The sequence below is a fragment of the Lepus europaeus genome, chromosome 1 (assembly GCF_033115175.1).
Source record: "Lepus europaeus isolate LE1 chromosome 1, mLepTim1.pri, whole genome shotgun sequence".
NCBI lineage: Eukaryota > Metazoa > Chordata > Mammalia > Lagomorpha > Leporidae > Lepus > Lepus europaeus.
Window position 1 is genome coordinate 153,831,424 of NC_084827.1, and position 22,148 is coordinate 153,853,571.

Here is a 22,148-nt window from a genome sequence, read left to right on the forward strand (position 1 = left end):
TGCTTTTTGATTCTAGTACTTTTCAGCTTACTACATAACACATACTATATTCTTGATAAGCATTTGTTAAAATTTATTATTCTAGGAGTGTCTGGAGTTTTTTAATATCCCAGAGTCCCAGTCAACACATTATTTTCTCATGGATAAACGATGGAACCTTATCCACTACAATAAGGTGAGACTTGCAGCAGAAAGACCATGTTGAATTGTGTCAAGCCTTGCCATGCCTTTCCTAAGGAGAGCTTGGGGAGACATTGTTGTTTACAGGTTAAAAGAATGGTCACTTGGGGGCTGGCATCATGGCACAGTGGGTTAAGCCAGTCTGCAACATTGACATTCCATATGGGCCCTGGTTCAAGTCCCAGCTTTTCCACTTCCAATCCAGATCCCTGCAAATGTGCCTGGAAAAGCAGCAGAGCATGGCCCAAGTGCTTGGGCCCCTTCACCCATGTGGGAGACCTGAAGAAGCTCCTGGCTCCTGACTTTGGCCTGGCCTAGCCCTGGCTGTTGTGGCCATTTGGGGAATGAAACAGCAGATGAAATATCTCTGTTTCTGTCTCTACCTGTCTCTCTGTAACTCTGCCTTTCAAATAAATAAATAAATCTTTAAAAAAAAATGGTTACTTGGGTCACATCACCCTGCTGTCTATGTCACTTTGGCCTACTTCCTTTGCCTTTCCACCGTTCAGTCTCCTTTGTACAATGAAGGGAATGATAAGAGTATCTATACTTGGGAAATATAATCATAAAAGGAGATACGGCACCAAGTTATTCATCATTACTATATCTAAGTGAAAAATTAAGCTGCCCATATAATGTGTGTGTCTATGTAGAATTTTAATGCTGTTTTGGTTCCCTTTTCTGTTATGCCAAATATGAACATAATGGCCTGATCTAATGAGCAAAAGAGCACCTCAGGACAGCCATGATCATCACTTTACAGTGACATTTCTAGAGTCATAGGAGATGTCCTTGGCTCCTTCGCTCTATATCTTGGAAAAGGTACCCAGCCTGGGTTATATAAGACTTTCCTGAGAAGGAGGTTTTTTGAATAAAAAACATTAAAGATTAAAGGAATTTTTAAATTTTTCTGATATTTGGGTAAAGAGCAAATTAGATATAATTTAATCATTTGTTACTGACGTCATGAATTAGAGTGTCAGCTGTTAAATCAACAACAGGAGTCACTGTGCACTTACTCCCCATGTAGGATCTCTGTCCTTAATGTGTTGTACTATGTGAGTTAACAGTAAAACTAGTCTTCAAACAATACTTTATACTTCGGGTGTCTGTGTGGGTGCAAACTATTGAAATCTTTACTTAGTATAAACTAAATTGATCTTCTGTATATAAAGATAATTAAATATGAATCTTAATGAAGAATGGGATGGGAGAGGTAGTAGGAGATGGAATGATTTGCGGGTGGGAGGGTGGTTATGGGGGTGAAAACCACTATGAATTTTGAAAGTATAAATAAAAGTTTTAAAAAATCTAAACCAAAAAAATTTAACCATTTGAAACTTTTATTTCTCTTTGTGCAATACATCACAGACCTATGTTCGAGACATTTATCCTTTCCGGAGGTCGGTGTCTCCACAGCTGAACCTTGTGCATATGCACCCGGAGAAGGGACAGGAACTCATTCAGAAACAGGTGTCTGACCACTTTGATTTTATTCTATGGTTTGGTTATGGTTCCGTGAAAATTAGTAATGTGTTGCCAAACCTGAGATTCTGTGTTTCTATGATTTTGTCTGGAGAAAGTGTACAGATAGAATTGTTCAATTGAGTATCCCCCCAAATAGTGTGTTTTTACTTAAATGATGCCATAATGTACAAGTATTAAGAAACACATCCTTGGAATGATGCTATGATAAATTTTGGGTATAAATCAAAGAAATCTTACCATTTATGCCTATTAGTTTGTAAGTATGCTTCTTGTTTCACATTTTGGTAATTGGGGAAGTAAGCATTTGCACACTATTGGAGTACATAATGTAGAGCACATAGTGTAGTGATAAGAAGGTTGTCCCTGAAGTCTTCACTAGCTGAGGAAAAAAGTAAAAGGGTCGGTGTAGTATGTCTGACAAAAGCATTGAACTCAAGTCCAGAGATTTGTATTCTGTCCTAGTCTGTCACTGACCACAGATCTTATGTTATGCACTTCTGTTAAAATATAAGGTGATATAATCAAGCGGTCTCAAAGCAGACATTAAGCTTAAAGAAATTCACTATTCTGCATGCAACATACAGGTTTAAGATGCAATTCTAAACATAATGCAATATTAATATTGTCTATGATTACATTTACTTTTTAATAAAGTCTCATACATGAATCTCAGGACACTTGATCTTTTCCCGTACATGACAAGAATGCTAATTTGGCATCAAACTATCTAAAAATCTCTTTATGAGGTGACTAAAAATGGCATGAAATTACTATTTGAGCAATTAAAACTATAGCTATCATTAACTAGCAAATTATACTTGAAGAAATCACTCAATATGTTGCAAGGTGTGAGGAAATGGACAAAAATGTAAGATCTTAAATATAAAAAAAAACTAAAATGATTCTACCAAAAGGATTCCAGCTTCTGACTTTAACAGCAAGGTAATTAAAACCATAGTCTATAAGAGCACTCTGCGGGGGGAGAGGGGAGCGTGCATGTATGAGTGTGATAATCATGCTTCAGAACACGTTTCAAAAGAATCCCATAAAATGGGACTCTTGCTCTTGGAACACCCCAGGTCACCGTCCCAAGCTTCTAAGTCCCCCAAGGAGGCCTGAGGTCTGCTTCAGCAGCTTCCTCAACACAGCTCCCTGTTTATGAGCACTAATCACAACCCCTGCCCACTGACCATCAAGAGATAAAGGACTGAGAGAGGGGCTGGGAGCCCCACGTGAGTTCATCCAAGCCCAGAACTCAAGGGGGACACAAATCTAGGGCCCCTCCACTCTTGTGCCAACATGGATTAAGGGAAGATCCCATTTCTATGTTAGAGAGAGGGGCGGAGGAGGGAGATCTAGAACTTTCAGGAAAGAGCTTAAGGTGTCTGTGGAAATGATAGCAGCAATTAGAACTTCCTGCTTGGCTCCCTGTTAGAGAAAGTCTTTCCTATTATGACATCCAACAAATAGGCTCCCTGGAACATTTTGCTGTTCTTAACAATGCTTGCCTTGTACTCCTCCAGCCTACAAACTCTGCAAAAAAATGCTTCGTTTCATAGAGCAAGCAGATGCAGGAAGTGAGAGTGACTTAACCATTGTTTGCTTTTTTCTGTGTGTTAAAGAAGGAAGGCGTTTCTCCTTCCTTCCACTCCCCTGCCTTCCCTCCCCCACTCTTCCTTTTATCAGTCTGTTTGGCCATTCAAGGAATTATTTTGATATCTTCACTCCATACTTTCAGAGTTCCCAATCCTGCTTTTTGTTGTCCACTAGGTATTCACGCGGAAGCTGGAGGAAGTAGGGCGAGTGTTGTTTCTCATCTCCTTGACCCAGAAGATCCCCACGGCCCACAAACAGTCCCACGTATCCATGCTCCAGGAAGACCTCCTCCGGCTGCCCTCGTTCCCGCGAAGTGCTATCGACGCCGAGTTTTCTCTCTTCAGTGACCCTCAAGGTATCAAGCAAACATTTGCATTTCCAATCCTGGGCTGTGCTCCAGTCCTAGGTTTGCTCTCAACTAGCAAGCACTGTCATCAGCAGACAATCTGTAAGCCCGTGGTTCCCACCCCACTCACGTGTGCATTTGGAATCCCTCCGGAGGACTTTTTTTTTTTTTTTTTTTAACTTTTATTTAATGAATATAAATTTCCAGTGTACAGCTTATGGATTACAGTGGCTTTCCCCTCCCATAACTTCCCTCCCACCCGCAACCCTCCCCTCTCCCGCTCCCTCTCCCCTTCTATTTGCATCAAGATTCATTTTCAATTCTCTTTATATACAGAAGATCAATTTAGTATAAAGGTTTCAACAGTTTGCACCCACATAGACACACAAAGTGAAACATACTGTTTGAGTACTAGTTATAGCATCAAATCAAAATGTACAGCACATTAAGGACAGAGATCCCACATGAGGAGCAAGTGCACAGTGGCTCCTGTTGTCTACGGCCATACCACCCTGAACGCGCCCGATCTCGTCTGATCTCGGAAGCTAAGCAGGGTCGGGCCTGGTTAGTACTTGGATGGGAGTCCGGAGGACTTCTTAAAATACAGCTTGCTGGGTCCCACCGGCCCCTCTGAGTTTCAAGACAGGGCCCAAGAGCTTGTGTCTTGAATGAATCCCCAGGTGATGCTAATGCTGCTCACCAAGCTCCAAATGCCAAGACCACTGCTGTAGGCTAAGCATCAGCACCTGAAGGAAGTGGGGGTGGTGTTGGTATGGGACAGAGTGAACAACTAAGTGAAGAACATGCATTTATAAGAAGCTTTGAGCTTCTCTAAGACAAAACCAATCTAGGGCAACAGAAATCAGAACAGTTTCCTCTGAAGTGGGAATGTGAATGAATTTCCCAAAAGGGGCTCGAGGAAACTTTCTGAGGTAATGTAAATTGTCTCAAGATTGGGCAATTGGTTACATGAGAGCATAGTTTTTTCAAAAACTCACTGAATTTTACATTTAAGATTAGTGCACTTTAAATGATTCTGGATCAAGGGGGAGAGGGACGGAGACATGAAAAGAGACTCATTTTGGAACCTTTATCTTTTAACTCGTTATTAAATGGGGACAATTTATTTAAATTAGCATCCTATGCCTCCGTGTCTTTGTCCAGAAACTACAAAGCAAGTGTAAAGAGCTCTAGTCTGACCAGTAATTAGAATACCAAGTACTGTTCCCAACCCTGTCATTTTCTACCTGGGATAACTTATTTTTCTCAATTTTTTGCCCAGCTTTTTAGCAGCAAAAATGCTGCAAATGCCTGCCCTGCCTTGCACAGAGTTAGATCATAAAAGATGATTATCAAAATCCTTTGAGATCCAGGAAGTGTTAGACCAATGCCAGCAATGTGTGCTGGAAAGAATTTCAGCAGTGGATCTTCGCACCCCCGAGCTGGAACACATGCAAGACAACAGCACCCCAGGTTGGATCACCCTCTTAACGCTGACAGGGTTGGTGCAGGGGCTAATCCTGTGTCTGCCATTTCACATTCTTGCAGCTGGGAAGGAATTGTTTGGCCTTGACACTCTTCAGAAGAGCTTGTGGATCCAGCTCCTGGAGGAGATGTTCCTGGGCATGCCAAGCGAGTTCCCATGGGGAGATGAAATCATGCTGTTCCTGAATGTTTTTAATGGGGCTCTGATCCTCCACCCAGAAGACAGTGCACTGCTCAGGCAGTACGCTGCCACCGTCATCAACACCGCGGTGCACTTCAACCACCTCTTCTCTCTCAGTGGCTACCAGTGGATTCTTCCTACCATGCTGCAGGTACCCAGTATCTCCTCTCCTACACAGAAAATTAGCCCTAGTACTCATCAACAGCAGTTCAACAAGGTCAATACCAAAACTCTAATACCAGAGTTATCTCTTCTGGTGACAACAGAAAGCACTAATTAAATCTGCCGTACAAATTTTAAGAGTTTGCATTATTCATTTCTTTCCTGGGATACCCCACAGTGGCTGGGCTGTCCCATTTCTTCCAGGCCAGGGGTTCTCAAAGTGTGGCTTCTACACCAGCAGCATCAGCACTGCCTGGGAGCAGGTTAGAAATGCACATTCTTGGGTCCTGTTTCAAGCCACTAAATCAGCAACCAGAATTAGGACCCAATGATCTGTATTAATAACAAGACCTCCAGGTGAATCTGATGCTGTAAATAATTCAAGAACCCCTGATGTTGAGCCAGATGTATGGCCAATGTTCCGCTGATGTTTCTCCCAAGAGATTCTTTGACCACTGTCTGAGCAGAGATTTTCATTGCCACTCCATATGATTTGATAGGGTTGGAGGAGGTGAATTTGGTAGGAAGATGCCTACAATATTCTTAATATTACATGAAAATTGTATGTTACAAACTTGAATATATGGTATAATCCAACTTGTTAGAATATGTGAGGGAATGCCAGAATTTTCAAGAAGTATAAACAATAATTATCTGGGAGGAAGGATTATAGATGATCTTATTTGCTTTTTAAACTTTGTCTTCTGAGCGTTATAATGAATATAACTGTTTTTTGGTAATCACTAAAAGGTTATAAAAAGTAAAGAAATGTCTAATGGGTATGTGACTACATTTAGGCAGGGCCTGGGGGCTCACCCTAGTTCTCTGTTTTTATGGAAGTTTTAATAAATATTATGAAAGTAATAAATGCTTGTTCAAAGTACAGTTTGTTCAACCTATGAAGGCAAGATATTTACTTCTGCTATTGCAAGACCTGCCTTATTTTTAAGTAGTTGAAATTTTCTGTACTATTTATTGATTACCAGAAGCAGTTATGCTCATTGTAAAGATCAGAAGCCAAAAAGTTTAAAGAGCAAATAAAGATCACCTGTACTCCTTCCTCCCAAATAAATATATTGTTTCTACTTCTTGAAAATCCTGGCACTCCCTTCCTTTCCTCTAACACACATTATTTCACTCTTTCTCTCTCTCTGACATACATTCACACATTCTTTCTCTCTCGTTTTCTCTCTCTCTGCATGTGTGTATGTGCGTGTGTGTGATTCTTTCAATAAAAGTTGGATTACACCATATATTAAGTTTGTAACCTGTGATTTTCATGTTATACGAAGAATATTATAGGTATTTTTCAAATAGTTCCATTTAGCACTATAGCATTGTTTTATATAATTGTACAGTATTCCATTGTTTGCATGTAGCATAATTCACTTAACCAATCACTATTTATGAATAATTTAAGTGGTTTCAAGTTTTCCACTATTATAAACAAACTTACAACAGGAACTATTGGACATACATCTTGTACATTTGTCCAATTCTTTCTTTGAGATAAATTCCTATTCAAAAACTTCCTAGGGAACAGTATATTTTTATTTTTTTAATATTTATTTATTTATTTGAAAGTCAGAGTTACACAGAGGGAGGAGAGGTAGAAAGAGAGAAGTCTTCCATCCACTGGATGGCCGGAGCGCGCCAAAGCCAGGAACCAGCATCTTCTTCTGGGTGTCCCATGTGGGTGCAGGGGCCCAAGCACTTGGGCCATCTTCTACTGCTTTCCCAGGCCATACCAGAGAGCTGGATTGGAAGTGGAGCAGCTGCGATTCGAACCGGCGCCCATATGGGATGCCAGCACTGCAGGTGGTGGCTTTACCTGCTATGCCACAGAGCCAGCCCTAATGATGTTTAGTATTTATATGTACATTAAAAAATTTCTCTCTGGAAAGTCTATTCCATTTTACTCTCCCCTCTACCAGTTTATGAAGTTAACTACATCCCTCCATGTTTCCCATAGCTATGAATTTTTAAAGCAAATACGATTTTGATACATTGTTAAACCATGTTTGAATATGTGGTGTTTTCCATAGGTATACTCTGACTATGAAAGCAATCCCCAGTTGCGTCAAGCCATCGAATTTGCTTGCCACCAGTTCTACATTCTACACCGGAAGCCCTTTGTGCTCCAGCTGTTTGCTAGTGTGGCCCCTCTCCTGGAGTTTCCTGTGAGTAAGCTCTATGGAAGTAAATGAAGACTAATCAAGTGAGAGGGGCAAAGGTTATTTATTCAGAATTGCTTTGTGGATATAGAGCAAAAGGCAGTCAGCTGCCATCACTTTTTTGGCAGAGTTGTAGAAGCAGGTGGGGGGATGGAAAGCCTTCTAGAGGAAAAACAGGGAAGCTTCAGGTAGGCCCCAGTTGGAGGCTGCTGGCCTGGTAAAGCAGTTGGCAAGCTAACTAGAAGCAGGGCATCCTATGTAACTGGATAATTGTGCACATCTGGCTTTTGCTGGTTGATTGTAAGTTGGAAGCTGGTTAAAAAAATTAGTAACTGTCAGTTATTAATTAGGTCTTGACCATTTTATGTCAACTGTGTAAGAGTCAGGTGTACTACTCCATACTTATGCAATAGCATTGCTGGATGCAGAAGTATGTAATCTAAACATCAGATAGATGCTGTTCCAGAACAATACCCCAAGCTGCTGGAAGAGTTGCTATAAAACTTGCAAACCTGGGTTCCTTCACCTGATGCACAGAAAGCCAGTCACTGGCATAGGGGCAATGAAGACAGCAGAGATTTATTTGCAAAGTGCAGGAAAAGGAGCTGGCCAGCTACCAGTTAATACCCAGGCAACCCAAGGGGTAAAGGGTGATGATTATTATTGAGTAAAGATGGAGCTGAGAGGTAAACTTTTAGCACATGTCCAAGTTCCTGGTTAGTCAGCGGTGCTCACAGCCTTCCTTTAAGTGGTCAGTGATGCTTTGCTCTTCAGGTAATTTTTAGGATGGCCAGATGGGCTTCAGTTACTCTAGGGGCACCATTCAGGTAGTAGTTACTTTCTGGCTCAGTTCTGAAATTCTCCTAAATGGGACCCCCTCCCCGCCAAGACAACAGTGGCCATCAAAGTGTCATCTACTGGAGAAGCAAATGGCCTCCTGAGCCCAGTGATTAGAACCTTGTAGGGCCAACTGCACCATTCCCTCAATCCAGTGAGTTAATTTTAGTGCTATCAAAAGACAGGGCAATGACACTTTAAGGGAGGAGGCAAGGAGACTGGTGCCTGGGCATCTGGTGCTTGCATTAAAGACACTGATGAAGGGCTGGGTTTCAACATTGTGGTTGTTGTTGATAATAAAGTTTATAAAATAATTTGAATTCATGGTCAAATTCTATTAGTACTAAGATGGGAATCAATAAACTAAAAAACAATTTTTTATACAGGATGCTGCCAATAATGGGCCCAGCAAAGGAGTGTCAGCTCAATGCTTGTTTGACTTGCTACAGTCCCTGGAAGGGGAGACTACTGACATACTTGACATCTTAGAGCTGGTGAAAGCCGAGAAGCCTCTTAAGTCATTAGGTAAAAGCAATGAAATTATTTTTTCTGACGTTAGTTTTCTCATTGTAATTGTTTTAAAAAATCTATTTTGAACTAAGTAAAAACAGCAAAACACTGGAACAATGATATCAATTGAATGTATACATTTTTTTATCTCCTTTTTTCCTGAAATTATTTTGTCAATCCTAAAGAGTGCGGCGTTGTATGCCATGAGAATTGTATTAAAGGGAAGTGCTACAACTTTCAGAAAGTTGGTTTATCCTGGTTTAAGTGACTACCCTCCAAAATGGTTGTATGATCATTAAATGTGTAGAGCTTGATATAATTCAAAAATAAAGCCTTATACAAATGTCCTTTGGTGTCCTCTGTAACATAATACTTCTAAAACTACCCTCTCTCCAAAAAAAAAATAATAATAATACTTTTCTTCTTCATCTTATCACTTTAAAAATTGGGAACATAATTTCATTTCCTTTCTATGAAAAAAGGGAATAGTTTTCACAGTTTAAAGATAAAATCTGAGGCTAGTGTTGTTGTGTGATAGATTATGGTACCACTTGCTGATGCTGCCATCCCATGTCAGAGTGCCACTTCAAGTCCTGGCTGCTCCACTTCTGATCCAACTCCCTGCTAATGCACCTGGGAAGGCAATGGATAATGGTCCAAGTACTTGGACCCCTGCCACCCATATGCAAGATCAAGATGGAGTTCTTGGCTGCTGGCTTCAGCCTGGCCCAACTCTAGCTATTGAGGCCACTTAGGGAGTGAGCCAACTAATGGAAGAGCGCATTCTCTTTGTCTCTTCCTCTGTCTTTGTCACTCCTCTAGATAGATATTTTGAAAAATAAAATCTAACAAAGAAAAGGCTATAAAATATGACTGAGAAGATAACTTTAGGAGTAAGAAGGTTTTCTTTACTCCCAGAGGAATCTACTTTGATTGTGTGCCTGCCATGATTTTCTGTCTTTTCAGATTTCTGCTATGGGAATGAAGATCTGACTTTCTCCATCAGTGAAGCCATTAAACTCTGTGTTACTGTGGTGGCATATGCCCCTGAATCATTCAGAAGGTAACTGTCCATGCCTGCAATAAGTGTATATGCAAGGAAATAAAATGAAACAAAACAAAGGTTATGTTTGGTAGCATCACCCTGTAATATTCTAAAACTCAAATTTTTAAAAATTAAATTTAGAAAATTTGGCATGGCAGAAGTCTTGAAAATAGTAAATCCTCATTGATTTGAAAGCCCCTAATTTGAAATCTGTATAGAGGTTAAAATGTTTCATCTTGTTGGAAATTATTTTCCTCACATAGTCCACAAATTAGTAGCAAACAAAATATCAGAAGAGATATCAAAACTATTTAGGAAAATACATCTCAAAGAGCTATAGGAATTGCTGTCACATGAAAGATAAGATTATAAATCTTGCCTTTCATTTTACCAAGTGCAAGGAATCCAAAATCACCTCCAGGTGAGTCACCCCAATTCCAGGATTCAGCCATGGTCTGATATTTAAGTCTCTTGTCTCTATTAATGGTGCCAGTCTGTTGGTGAACTCTTCCAGAAATAAGGAAGAAGCCAAACTGATTATGTACATTATGTCTTCCTACCTTAGTCCCTTGGATCTTCTCTCCTAGGCCAGAACAAATAATGGGCCAAGAGGGGCCAAAATGCACATTAATTGAACTATTTTTATCAGAAGGAAACATGAGGAATGACTAAGAAATGCTTCCCACCTTCCCACACTCCCAACACTTATGAAAATGAGATGGTGGGTGTTTGGTACAGCATTTACAATATTGCTTGTGATGCCACATCCCCTGTCGAAATACATGGGTTCAGATTCTGGCTCCTCTTCCAGTTCTAGCTTCCTGTTCATGTGTATCCTGGGAGGCAACAGGTAATGGCTCCAGTGGTTGGGTCCCTGCTGCCTATATGGAAGGTCCAGATTGGGTTCCATGGTCTTGGCTTCAGTTTGCCCCAGTCCTGATCCTGACTGTTGTGGGTATTTGGGGAGTGAGCCCACAGATGGAAGATCTCTCTCTCTCTCTCTCTCTCTCTCTCTCTGTCTTTCTCTCTGTCCTACATCTCTCTGACTTCCAGCTAAATGAAAATAAATAATTAATTAGTTTTTAGAAAAACGATGAGGATTAAACACTATATTTGTGTCAAGCTGGATCGTGGTTGTGTCTAGAAGAGCAGTATAATAGGGTGGCCCTGCTCCAACTTTCCAGCTGCTCCTACAATGTCACAGTTCCAAAAAAGGTTCCAGAATGGATCAAAACCTCTGTTAAGTTCAAGTCCACTCCATACCTGAATGTAAAATATTGCTCATATTTTCCATCCCAAATGTGTATAGCTACCCTGTTAATAGCATGTTTTAGAAATTCTGCATTGAGCTTGAAAATGCATGAGGATAAAAAGAAAGCTTCCTACTACCAAATTCCAAATAAGACATAAAATTATTTCAAGTTAAAATTCAAACACACTAAATGAAAAGGAACTAGAGTTCACAAATTCCCTTGTTATTGTTAATTAAATGCCGAAGTCCAATACTGTTAATTTTTAAAAATCCTCCCTAATGTCCATTCTGTGCAATTTAAACCAGAGGCTTCTTGATGTCTGAGTAGAGTCAGAGTTTCTTTTTGCTTTTAAAGATTTATTTATTTATTTGAAAGTCAGAATTAAACAGAGAGAGAAGGAGAGGCAGAGAGAGAAAGGTCTTCCCTCTGCTGGTTCACTCCCCAATTGGCCGCAATGGCCAGAGGTGCACCAATCCAAAGCCAGGAGCCAGAAGCTTCTCCAGGTCTCCCATGCAGGTGCAGGAGCCCAAGGACATGGGCCATCTTCTGCTGCTTTCCCAGGCCATAGCAGAGAACTGGATCAGAAGTAGAGCAGCCAGGACTCGAACCAGCATCCATGTAGGATGCTGGAACTGCAGGTAGCAGCTTTACCCACTACGCCACAGTGCTGGCCCCAGTTAGGGTTACTTAAGCAGCTGGTTTCTGGGGTATTCTTACAGGGATAACCAAGTTCCTGTTGCATTTAAATTCTTTTTAAATAAATCTATATTAGGGGTCAGCACTTGATACAACAGTTATATTGCTGCTTGAGATGCCTGCATCCCAAATGAAAGTCCATGAGTTTGAGTCCTTGCTCTACATGAGATTACTGCTCATGTACACCCCAGGGAGGCAGCAGGTAGACTTGGTCACATGGGTGACCAGGATTGAGTTCCTGGCTTCTGGTTTTGGACCAGCCTGGGCTCTTGCAGATCTTTGGGAGTGAACCAGTGGATGGAAGCATGTTCTGTGTGTGTGTGTGTGTATCTCTTTGGTTTTCAAATAAGCTTTTGTATTTTGTTTAAGTGCAACACTTATATAAAATCATTTTAAAATGATAATTTTATAGTTTCATGAATGGTATTAAAGTTATACATCTATTTAACTGCTACTCAGATAACAAAATCAGACAGAGGTACCATTACTCTGATCTCCAGCACAATGAAGCAGCTTTACTTATTTCTGAACTCCATTGAAATTAAATAATATGATAGGCACTTTTTAATGTCTGAGTTCCATTACTCAATATTATTTCATGAGATTCATTCATATCATGTATAACAGCAGTTTATTCTTTTTCATTCATCTATAATATTCCATTCTGTGCTATGTCATAATTTATTATTCTTTTATTGATGGTCACTTATATCCAATTTGAAGCTATTGAAAATGATGCTGCAACAGGCATTTCTGTATATATCTTTTCAAAATTCTATTTAAGTTATACAAGTTTCATGTATTTCATATATATGGATTTAGGAACAGTGACACTTCCCTCCAACCCTCCCTCCTGGCCACACTCCAACCTTCCTCCTCCTCCTTTCATATTCCCACTCTTAATTTTTATAAAAGATTTATTTTCAGTTTACTTAATGATCATATAGTTAACCCTATACTAAGTAAAAGACTTGAACACATAGTATGAAGAGAACAAAAAAACACAAAACAAAAAACACACACACACATACACTGTTCCTTAATGGAAGAGACAAAAGCTGTAAACAATCATAAAATCTCAAAATGTCTATCTCACTCCAATACATTACATATCAAATACTCTGTTAGTTACCTCAGATCAAAGAAAACATATGATATCTGTCTTTGGGGGACTGGCTTATTTCACTGAATATAATGGTTTCCAGTTGCATCCCACTCCTGGCAATTTACCGAAACCAAAATAATTAAATATATGAAAGAGTTATCTGTACCCCCATGTTCATTGCAGCACAATTCACAATAGCCAAGATATGGAATCAACCCAGATGTCCATCAACTGTAGGCTGGATAAAGTAAGTATGGTATATATACACTATGGAGTACTATTCAGCCGTTAAAAAATGAAATTCTATCTTTTGCAACAAGATGGACACAACTGTGTATATCATTTTTGAAAGATTTATTTATTTATCTGAAAGTCAGTTACAGAGAGAGAGGGAGAGACAGAGAAATAAATCTTCCACCTGCTGATTCACTCCCCACATGGCCACAACGGCCAGTTCTGCATCAGAGCAAAGCCAGGAGCCAGTGCTTTCTTGCAGGTCTCCTACGTGGGTAGCAGGGCCCAAGCACTTGGGTCATCTTCTGCTGCTTTTACCAAACCATTAGAAGGCAGCTGGATTGGAAGAGGAGCAGCTGGAACACCAGCTAGAGCCCATATAGATTGCCTGCATTACAGGTGGCAGCTTTACATGTGATGCCACAATGCTGACCCTTTAGTATATATCTTTGTGCACACATACATACGCATTTCTTCCATAAAGTTTTTCAAGATGGTTGTATCAACTTTACCACCAGCAGTATGGCAATGTTACCCACATACTGGCCAGTGCCTGGAAGAGACAAGTCCTGCCTAATGTCTGAACAAACTGAATAAGCCACCTTTTCTCTAAAACCTTAGTCCCTCCAAAAAAATACCTGGCAGTTTTAGCTTCTATGTGATACCTTCATTATTCTCTAAAAAAAAATTGTCCAGCCTTTCTCATGAGACAACAATTTCTTAATTATTACAGGAAGCAGAACTGATTTTCTGCCTCATTTTTTAAGTTGTCAAAGAGGTAGTTAGACTTTAGAGTCTTACCACTCTGCTCCATATCCTTCACATTCTGAACAGTGTTGTTTCCTGTCTCCAGAACATGTATTCTAAGCAAACTTAGCAGAAACCAGTGGTCACTATTGGTAATAACCACAGCAGAAATTCCCAGCTACCTGTAGGCAGGAGAATATTCTCCAGGGTATCAGTCAGTGTTATTTTCCAGAATCCACACCTTATAAACTGGACTCCACTGAGGGAAATCTCCCAATGATAGATTTGTGTTAATATCATGCACCTTGGGGCTGGAGCTGTGGCATAGTGGGCTAAGCCTCTGCATGCAGTGTCAGCATCCCACATGGGTGCTGGTTTGTGCCCAGGCTGCTCCTCTTCTGAGCCAGCTGTCTGCTATGGCCTGGGAAGGCAGTAGAAGGTGGCCTAGGTACTTGGGCCCCTGCACACATGTAGGAAAACTGGAAGAAGCTCCTGGCTCCTGGCTTCAGATCAGCCCAGCTCCAGCCCTTGTGGCCATTTGAGGAGTGAACTAGTGTATGAAAGATCTTTCTGTCTCTCCCTCTCTCTCTCTGTAACTCTGCCTCTCAAATAAATAAATAAAATGCCCTGTGTCGGCAAGAAGCTCCCTAGTGAAGGCTGGTCTTCGAATGGCCCATGCTGCCCAGCAGAGGCGTCCGGGGACAGAACACCTCCCCTTCCCCCACCCCGGGTCCTCTCCCAGAGGATTCCCGTGGTCACTGAGAGCCAGAAAACACTTGACGGTTGACCCTGGCCTGGTGCCTCCCACCTGCCGGCTAACCTCAAGGTGTGTGCAGTTACCTTTCGAGCTTGGAACAGGCAGACTGGAATTGTCCTCTGCTACCTCTGTACAAAATCTTGTTTATAAAATTTCAAAAGGAAGTAGGTAAGCTAGGGAAGAACCTGAATTCTTAATTTGATTTGTGTGTGGCAGAGTTCTTAGCGTCTCAGAGTATAAAATAAATTTTTCAAAAATTTTAATAAATAATAAAATCTCTTTAAAAAATGCACTACAGTTTTCAAAGGCTAAGTCCACTTTGCATAAAAGCTACTCAGTTTCTACCTCCCCTTTGAGATGATGTTTCTGACACCCCCATATCACATTGGATGTGGGTCCTGTAAAGTGAGTGGTGTCCACTCACCCCATTAAGGAGGCAGTGTCAGACCTCATCACCACGACTGTTTCCACACACTCTTGATATAAAATTGCTTAAGCTTTAGAAAGACAGCCTCCCAGGAAAGGGTTTTGTGTTGTCTCACAGGCTGGAAAAATCACTCTTAGAAAATTCCTGAAAAGAAGCTTTGTTGACAGTTCTGAAGCCTGCTTCTCTGGATGACTGTGTAGCTCCACCAACTGTTTATATACACAGCCAAGTCCCCTGATTAGATCACATTCTTCCTTGAGACAGAATCCATCACCTTTCAGCAGGTGCTGAATGAATGGATGAGTAAATGAATGTTGGTGAACACTTCCAGCAGCTCTATCTCCTGTTGGCTTGGGTGGGGTGAGATGGGGGAGGGAGTTTAGAAGGCATTGCCTCCCTAGAGGCTTTCCATTTTTTCATGCTGCTAAATATGACACACTCAACGAAAGTAGAACATACAGTGTTAACTTGGTTTTCTTTCTGTTGCTTAAAGTCTTCAAATGCTGATGGTCCTGGAAGCTTTAGTTCCATGTTACCTACAAAAGCTAAAGAGGCAGACGTCACAGGTGGAGACAGTACCTGCTGCTCGAGAGGAGATCGCTGCCACTGCTGCCCTTGCGACGTCCCTGCAGGCCCTGTTATACAGTGTGGAGGTCCTCACCAGGTAATCCTGTTGATGCAGAGATTCCCAGCCTTAAGCCGTATATACCTACTGAAAAGACTAAGAAAATAGGTAGTGGCTGAAAATCTCAAAAACCAAGACTTTATTTAGAGATACTTGTCCCTTTACGTCCTATAACTGTAAACAGTCCCTAAGTAATTGGGAAAAAATAGTACATACTGCTCTGAATTGCAGTAGTAATGAAAGTACTCTCCCCATGCTTGCTGAACACATATTTGGATATAGCTTGCCGGGTTTCTGTGCCGTTTTTAACTGTACGGTCACAAATCTTTTGTAAAAGGGCCAATTTAATGAGTATGAAAATAGGATCCACATTTTTAAAAACTATCATGGTATTTTATGACACCTGAGATATCTGCAATTCTAACTAAGCATTCTATTATTGGTTTATTGTAAAGAGTTTTTTTTTTTTAGTGTGAGGGTTTTTTAATGATAATTTCAGAAACTACACAGCAAATCCAAACTACAGAATATTATTCTAATGCTAGAATTAACAGATTTTCTTTAGAACAGGTATAAATAATGTTGAGAGAGAGTGTTGGTTGATTTAGAAGTAAGAAGGTCAGTTGGCAGCAGAATTCAGCCCTAAATCAATTTCAAGTCACAAGAATCTTGGGTTTAGAAGCAGACGGAATTGAGCTGCAAGGAAGAGACCAGATTGGGGCTCACATGGAGTGAAGGTAGAGAAAGAAGTTGTGAGACACTATGCTTACAATTCATTTTCTTTCTCCAGTCCCATCTAAATTATCTAGGAGGAGATGTTTTTCCCTAGGGTGAAAATGAAGGCATCATTTTCCTGGATTTTTGTCTTTGCTCCTCCCCATTCTGCCATGCTGTGTTCCCAGTCTAAAGTGCCACACCCTTAGCCCAAAAATATTTGCTTACCCCACCAAAAGACACCAACCTCCCCAGCTCCATCATGCTGTGTTGGTAGGACAGCTAGCTGAAGCTCTTTAGTCCAGGGAGGATATTTTCAGAGTGAGGGAAATTGCTTTTCATTACTTTCAATGTGTGTTCAGTCCCTAACCATGAGCTACACTGCCGAACTAGATAAGCAGAGGAGGGCTCAAAAGTCTTCAATAGAGTATTACACTGCAATGCTCATGTGCACCTCAACTGAGGAACCAGGAAGAGGTGGAACAGAGAGCCAGGGCAAACTGCTTCTTCCAACAGGAAATAATCCCAATGTTTTGTTGATGGTTTCATGAAAGTACTGGGAGGAAGAATGCCCAAAAAAGAAATATGCAGCTTACAGTCTTCCTTCTGTATCCATCTGGTTACATCACTAGCCCCTTCCCCCAATCAGAGAAGAGGAAAACCATCAATTTCCCCCTAGGGCCATTTTCGTTATTTCTTCTCATATTATACAAGGTTGGTGAGCCCCTGCTTTTTATTCCCTTTCATAAGGGCAATTCAATTAACTTATCAAAATGGAATTTCCCAAATTTCCATGGAGAGTTGCGAATGGAGCTCTGGCATTTACAGTTCTGTGGCTTTCAGTACACCGCTGTCTTTACTATTCTTCTGGTGAAGCCTCACCTGTTGGTTGTACTCACAACAAAATTGGCTTTGCATTTTTTATAAAAGAGGCTAAGAATCCCCTTTCACTTCAAACTTTCTATTTCTTTATCTCATGAAAAAGAAACTTAACAGTTATACAGGTGGTCTTACCTATATTATAAATAAGTTTATTGTGTTTATTACTTTCTGTTATTTTATGTTACCACAAATTTAGAGACTTAAAACAAAACTCATTTATTATCCATAGTTCTCTAGGCCAGAATCCCAGGCAGAGTTACCTGGATTTTCTGCTAGGGGTTTCAAAAGGTAGAACTCAAGATGTTGGTCGGGGGTGGATGTTTGGCATTGTGGTTAAGTTGCTGCTTGGGATGCCCACCTCCCAAATGCCTGGATTCAAGTCTCAGCTCCATTTCCAATTCCCACTTCCTCCTAATACACACTCAAGTAGGCAGCAGGTGGTGGCTCAAGTATGTGGGTCCCTGACCACCCATGTGGTCAACTGAATTGAGATTGAGTTCTGGGCTCTTGTCTTTGGCGTGGCCCAGAGGAAATATGAGGGAAGGAGAAAGGGATGAAAATATCATTGTATTCTTGGAATCATATCTACAAAATTCATGAAATTTATCCTTGATATATTAATAAATAAATGTAATTTTTAAATGAATAGATTTTTTTAAAAAATTAAAAATTAAAGAAAAAAGACTCTAAAGTGAACTTAAAACTTATGTGTATGGGGCCAGTGCTGTGGCGTAGTGGGTTAAGTATCCGCCTGCCATGCCAACATCATATATGGGCTCTACTTCCCATCTTGCTCCCTGCTTTTGGCCTGGGAAAGCAGTAGACAATGGCCCAAGTACTTGAGCCCCTACACCCTCAAGGGAGACCCAGAAAAAGCTCCTGGCTCCTGGCTTCAGATTGGTTCAGTTCGGGCTGTTGTGGCCATTTAAGGAGTGAACCAGCGGAAGAAAGACCTCTCTGTCTCTTTCTCTTTCTCTATCTTTAACTGTGCCTCTCAAGTAAATAGATAAGTCTTTAAAAAAAAAAAAAAAAAAAAAAAAAAAAAAAAAAAAAAAAACTTACGTGAGCTTCGGAAATTTGAAGATTTCATAAATGTTTCCACTTCTGATTTGTTGTTTTGTTGTGGCAATTACTATCATTGTTACAGGCCCATGACAGCCCCACAGATGAGCAGGTGTGACCAAGGTCATAAGGGAACTACCACAGCCAACCACACCATGTCATCTGGGGTGAATACCAGGTAATTCACCATGCCTTATACTCTGCAATCTCTCAATTATAAACAACCTGAATTTCAGTTGTTGGGAATGAAAGGAATCCTGAAAATAATCAATAATGAATATGAAACCCTCCAAGGAAAAGAAAACTCTTATGAACTTAGTTACTTTCCAGCCGTACTCAGCACATAGAAAATGAGCAACCTAAAAACAAGCCCTAAAAATGTCATAAAAACAATTGCTTTGAAAACTACAACATTCTTTCTACATCTCAGATACCGAAACTGAGGCAAGTTTTGTTGATATTTAAAGTAAACCTTATAAATATAAAATGGAGTGATTCAAACATACTGCTAAGCATCTAAATTACTGACTTACAGTAGATATTAAAGTTACAAGAAAATACCAAGGCTTCTTTTAAGATTGTCAAAGAAACATTCAATCCACCTTCATAAATTGGTATTTTCATTGCATTCTTTTCAGGAGCATACTAAATGTTCTCTGCCTCCTGGGTGGTCTTTGAACTATTCCAGTGTGATTTCATTTGCCTCCACTGAAAAGCAAATGAAACAATAATGGGGGGAGGGGGTTGCTCCTTCCCAGGACAACTATGCAGAGTGAACTTACTTTCTTCTGCACATGTTTTCTACGGACACTTCATCAAGCTCTGGCTTACATACTCAGATGATGCTTTCATGTTTGCTGACAGTCTCTTCCCATTGTTTTGGTAGAATTCAGACTCTGTCTATGCTAGTTAAGACTTTACCTGCTTCATTCAATCTTTGCTAACCTCTGAATACTCTAGAACACACACAAAAAGCTTAATTAGCTTCTTCCTCCAAAGATTTAATATACAGCAAACCCAAAATCAACTTAGGAATTCTCTTTCTCAGAATGAAGTAATTAGGAAGGAAATCATAGGCAGAAACTCAATAATTTCCCACTCTCTCTGAAGCATATTTTTAAGTGTGTATCATTATATAAAGCTAATTCCTTGCTCCATGAGATATATTATTGTTAAATATAAAAAGATATATACCAAACCTAACTATAAATCCCTTGAAATGATGGTTAACTTTTGCCTCAATTTCTTATATAAAGAAAAGATGATCTAGTTTAAGTGATATTTAAGAAGTTCTTTAGGTATGTTGGTTTACATACAATTACTTGTTGAATGGTGCCTGGAAAATTCTGAATTCTTATGAATTGATCATCAAATCCTAAAGCAATAAATCTCCAAAACTGAAGGGTGTCAACCATGTCTCATCCTATGGTCACCTAAAGCAGAACATATGATGATAAGACTAAAACTTAGATGCGAAAGCTTTCAAAAATTTATCTTATTTGACTGTATTCTATGAGGTTTTTTTTCATATTTTTATGATATTTGTCTTCAATTAGTTATATGGAAATGCATTAGCTTTCATAGCAACTGTAATTGCAGTATTCGTGATAGCCAATTGAAAGATAAAACGTTTATATCTTATGACAATTATTTGTATTTGTGAACTTAGCAAAATGTATAGTCTCAGAGGCTTTTCTTAGGAATAAGTTTGTAAGAAACCTGAGCAGGGGGCCCGTGTTCTTGCTCTGATAGTTATTTGGACTGTTTTTCTGACTCCTAGGTACCAGGAACAAGGAGCCAAACTGCACTTTATCAGGTACAGAAAGGCTTTCAATATCAATTCTCATGTATTGAGATGATTGCCTTTTGAGCTGGGCTTTGGTTCTGTTTGATTCCATTTAATTGGTGCATGGTTTGCTATGTCTGGACAAATCTGTAAAAGTGACTAATGTGAAGTCCCACTCTCTCTGAAGCATATTTTTAAGTGTGTATCATGGTTGGCCTGATGCTATTTTCTAAGTTGATAAAGTTTCTTTGTCCTTTTAAATGAGATTCTCCTTGCCCTTACCCTATTGATTCAATAACTCTTTAGAAATCATATGTTTTCTTCAGTGTGATACTCTCCTCTTGTAGTTGCCACATGAATATCTTTTTCAGACCTAGCTAATCTATATAATTCCCAGAGAAAACCTTCATTTGCTGGAGGAAGGGCAGGGCCTTCCCAGAGAGGAGCTGGATGAACGAATTGCTCGAGAAGAGTTCAGGAGACCCCGGGAGTCCCTGCTGAATATATGCACAGAATTCTATAAGCACTGTGGGCCAAGGCTGAAGATCTTACAGAACTTGGCTGGGGAGCCCCGGGTCACTGCCCTGGAGCTGCTGGATGTGAAGTCCCACATGAGGTACTGGCCTTGCTTTTGCTACCCCTGAGTGTGGACACAGCTTGGGCCATGTGTCTGAATGTGTGTTAGGTTGGTATGTAGGAATCTCCAGAATAAAAACTTTGAAACACTCAGAATGATTTATTCCCTGTGACTTATATACATATCATACAGAGCACTCTGGTAAAGTGAACACTCAATCCATCAAAAATGATCTCAGGATGGACAGGGTGACTATGTTCTTAAAGTAGAAAATCACAATCCATGTATTTGTGTCTCAAAAGAGAAGTCCTAAAAATTCCCTGAAATAATAATTTGTAACAAAAGAATAGCTTGGAAAGTTTAGTTGGTCTATCAATCTAAAGGTAGAATAAAATTCTAGACTTTCAAAAATAACATTGCTATGTGGTTAAACAAGCAGATTTCTTGACAATTAACCGTTTTCTTTAAAAAAAAAATCCTTTGATAAAAATGTACTAAGTGAAGGAAATTGGGAGGCCAGAACAGCAGAGAACACTAATTTCTTATCTGAGTTGGACACATACCCAGTAATGCCCCTGGAGAACTCAAGAGCATCCCATGTCCTCAAACTCTTTAGTGTGCAGTAATTGGCAAGAGCTTATTTCAGCTCCTAGACAAGAGGTTTCAGAAAAGCGGGAGGGAAGTTTGAAATGTAAAGGTCTTGTTGCCGTAGTAACCAAGGAGTCTATGTACCTCAACTTCCTTTCTTGTGGATTATCTCTAGTTGATCTAAGGAATTCTGTGAACAGATACATACTACCAATAGTCACTTTGTGAAAAATATTCGTAACACATGGATACAAATGAGGGGAACAGAGAGAGAATGAGAATGAGAATGAGAATGAGAAAGAGAGAGAGAGCATGGTAAAATAATTGCCTACAACTTAACCATCTGTATCTATACCCTCCCTTAGGGCATTTGGAGGGAGGGTACAATTGTCAAAGGGGCCTGGAGCTCCCTCTAGAGGTCAACATCTATTAAAGCTTAAATGAAGAACATGATTTAAAGTGATTTACCTCCTCACCTGGCATAAACCTAGCCTGCAACAGATATTATTGCTAATTGGAATGACCCAAATACTATGCCAGACATTGTATATAAAATAAAATCCTGGTCCTCAGGATTGTCACAGTACAATTCAAGAGGCAGACATAAGAAAATAACTATAATTCAATGTTTCAAGTGGGATACTCGTGTTTGTGTTTATGAATTTAGCATTTTATAAAAGATGTAAGGCAG

At 40.0% G+C, this 22,148-nt stretch overlaps 1 protein-coding gene across 3 annotated transcripts in view; it reads left to right on the plus strand.

The window, feature by feature from the left end:
• UNC80 (unc-80 homolog, NALCN channel complex subunit) overlaps positions 1 to 22,148 on the plus strand; it is a 216,843-nt gene that overhangs the window by 160,563 nt on the left and 34,132 nt on the right. For all 3 annotated transcript variants that reach the window (XM_062201741.1, XM_062201733.1, XM_062201752.1), the window contains 11 exons: positions 86 to 175; positions 1,552 to 1,653; positions 3,439 to 3,619; positions 5,159 to 5,427; positions 7,484 to 7,618; positions 8,836 to 8,974; positions 9,926 to 10,022; positions 15,717 to 15,887; positions 18,592 to 18,684; positions 20,287 to 20,322; positions 20,690 to 20,908. In XM_062201741.1, coding sequence (XP_062057725.1) covers positions 86 to 175; positions 1,552 to 1,653; positions 3,439 to 3,619; positions 5,159 to 5,427; positions 7,484 to 7,618; positions 8,836 to 8,974; positions 9,926 to 10,022; positions 15,717 to 15,887; positions 18,592 to 18,684; positions 20,287 to 20,322; positions 20,690 to 20,908 — 1,532 coding nt within the window. The remainder of the gene's footprint in view (positions 1 to 85; positions 176 to 1,551; positions 1,654 to 3,438; positions 3,620 to 5,158; positions 5,428 to 7,483; positions 7,619 to 8,835; positions 8,975 to 9,925; positions 10,023 to 15,716; positions 15,888 to 18,591; positions 18,685 to 20,286; positions 20,323 to 20,689; positions 20,909 to 22,148) is intronic.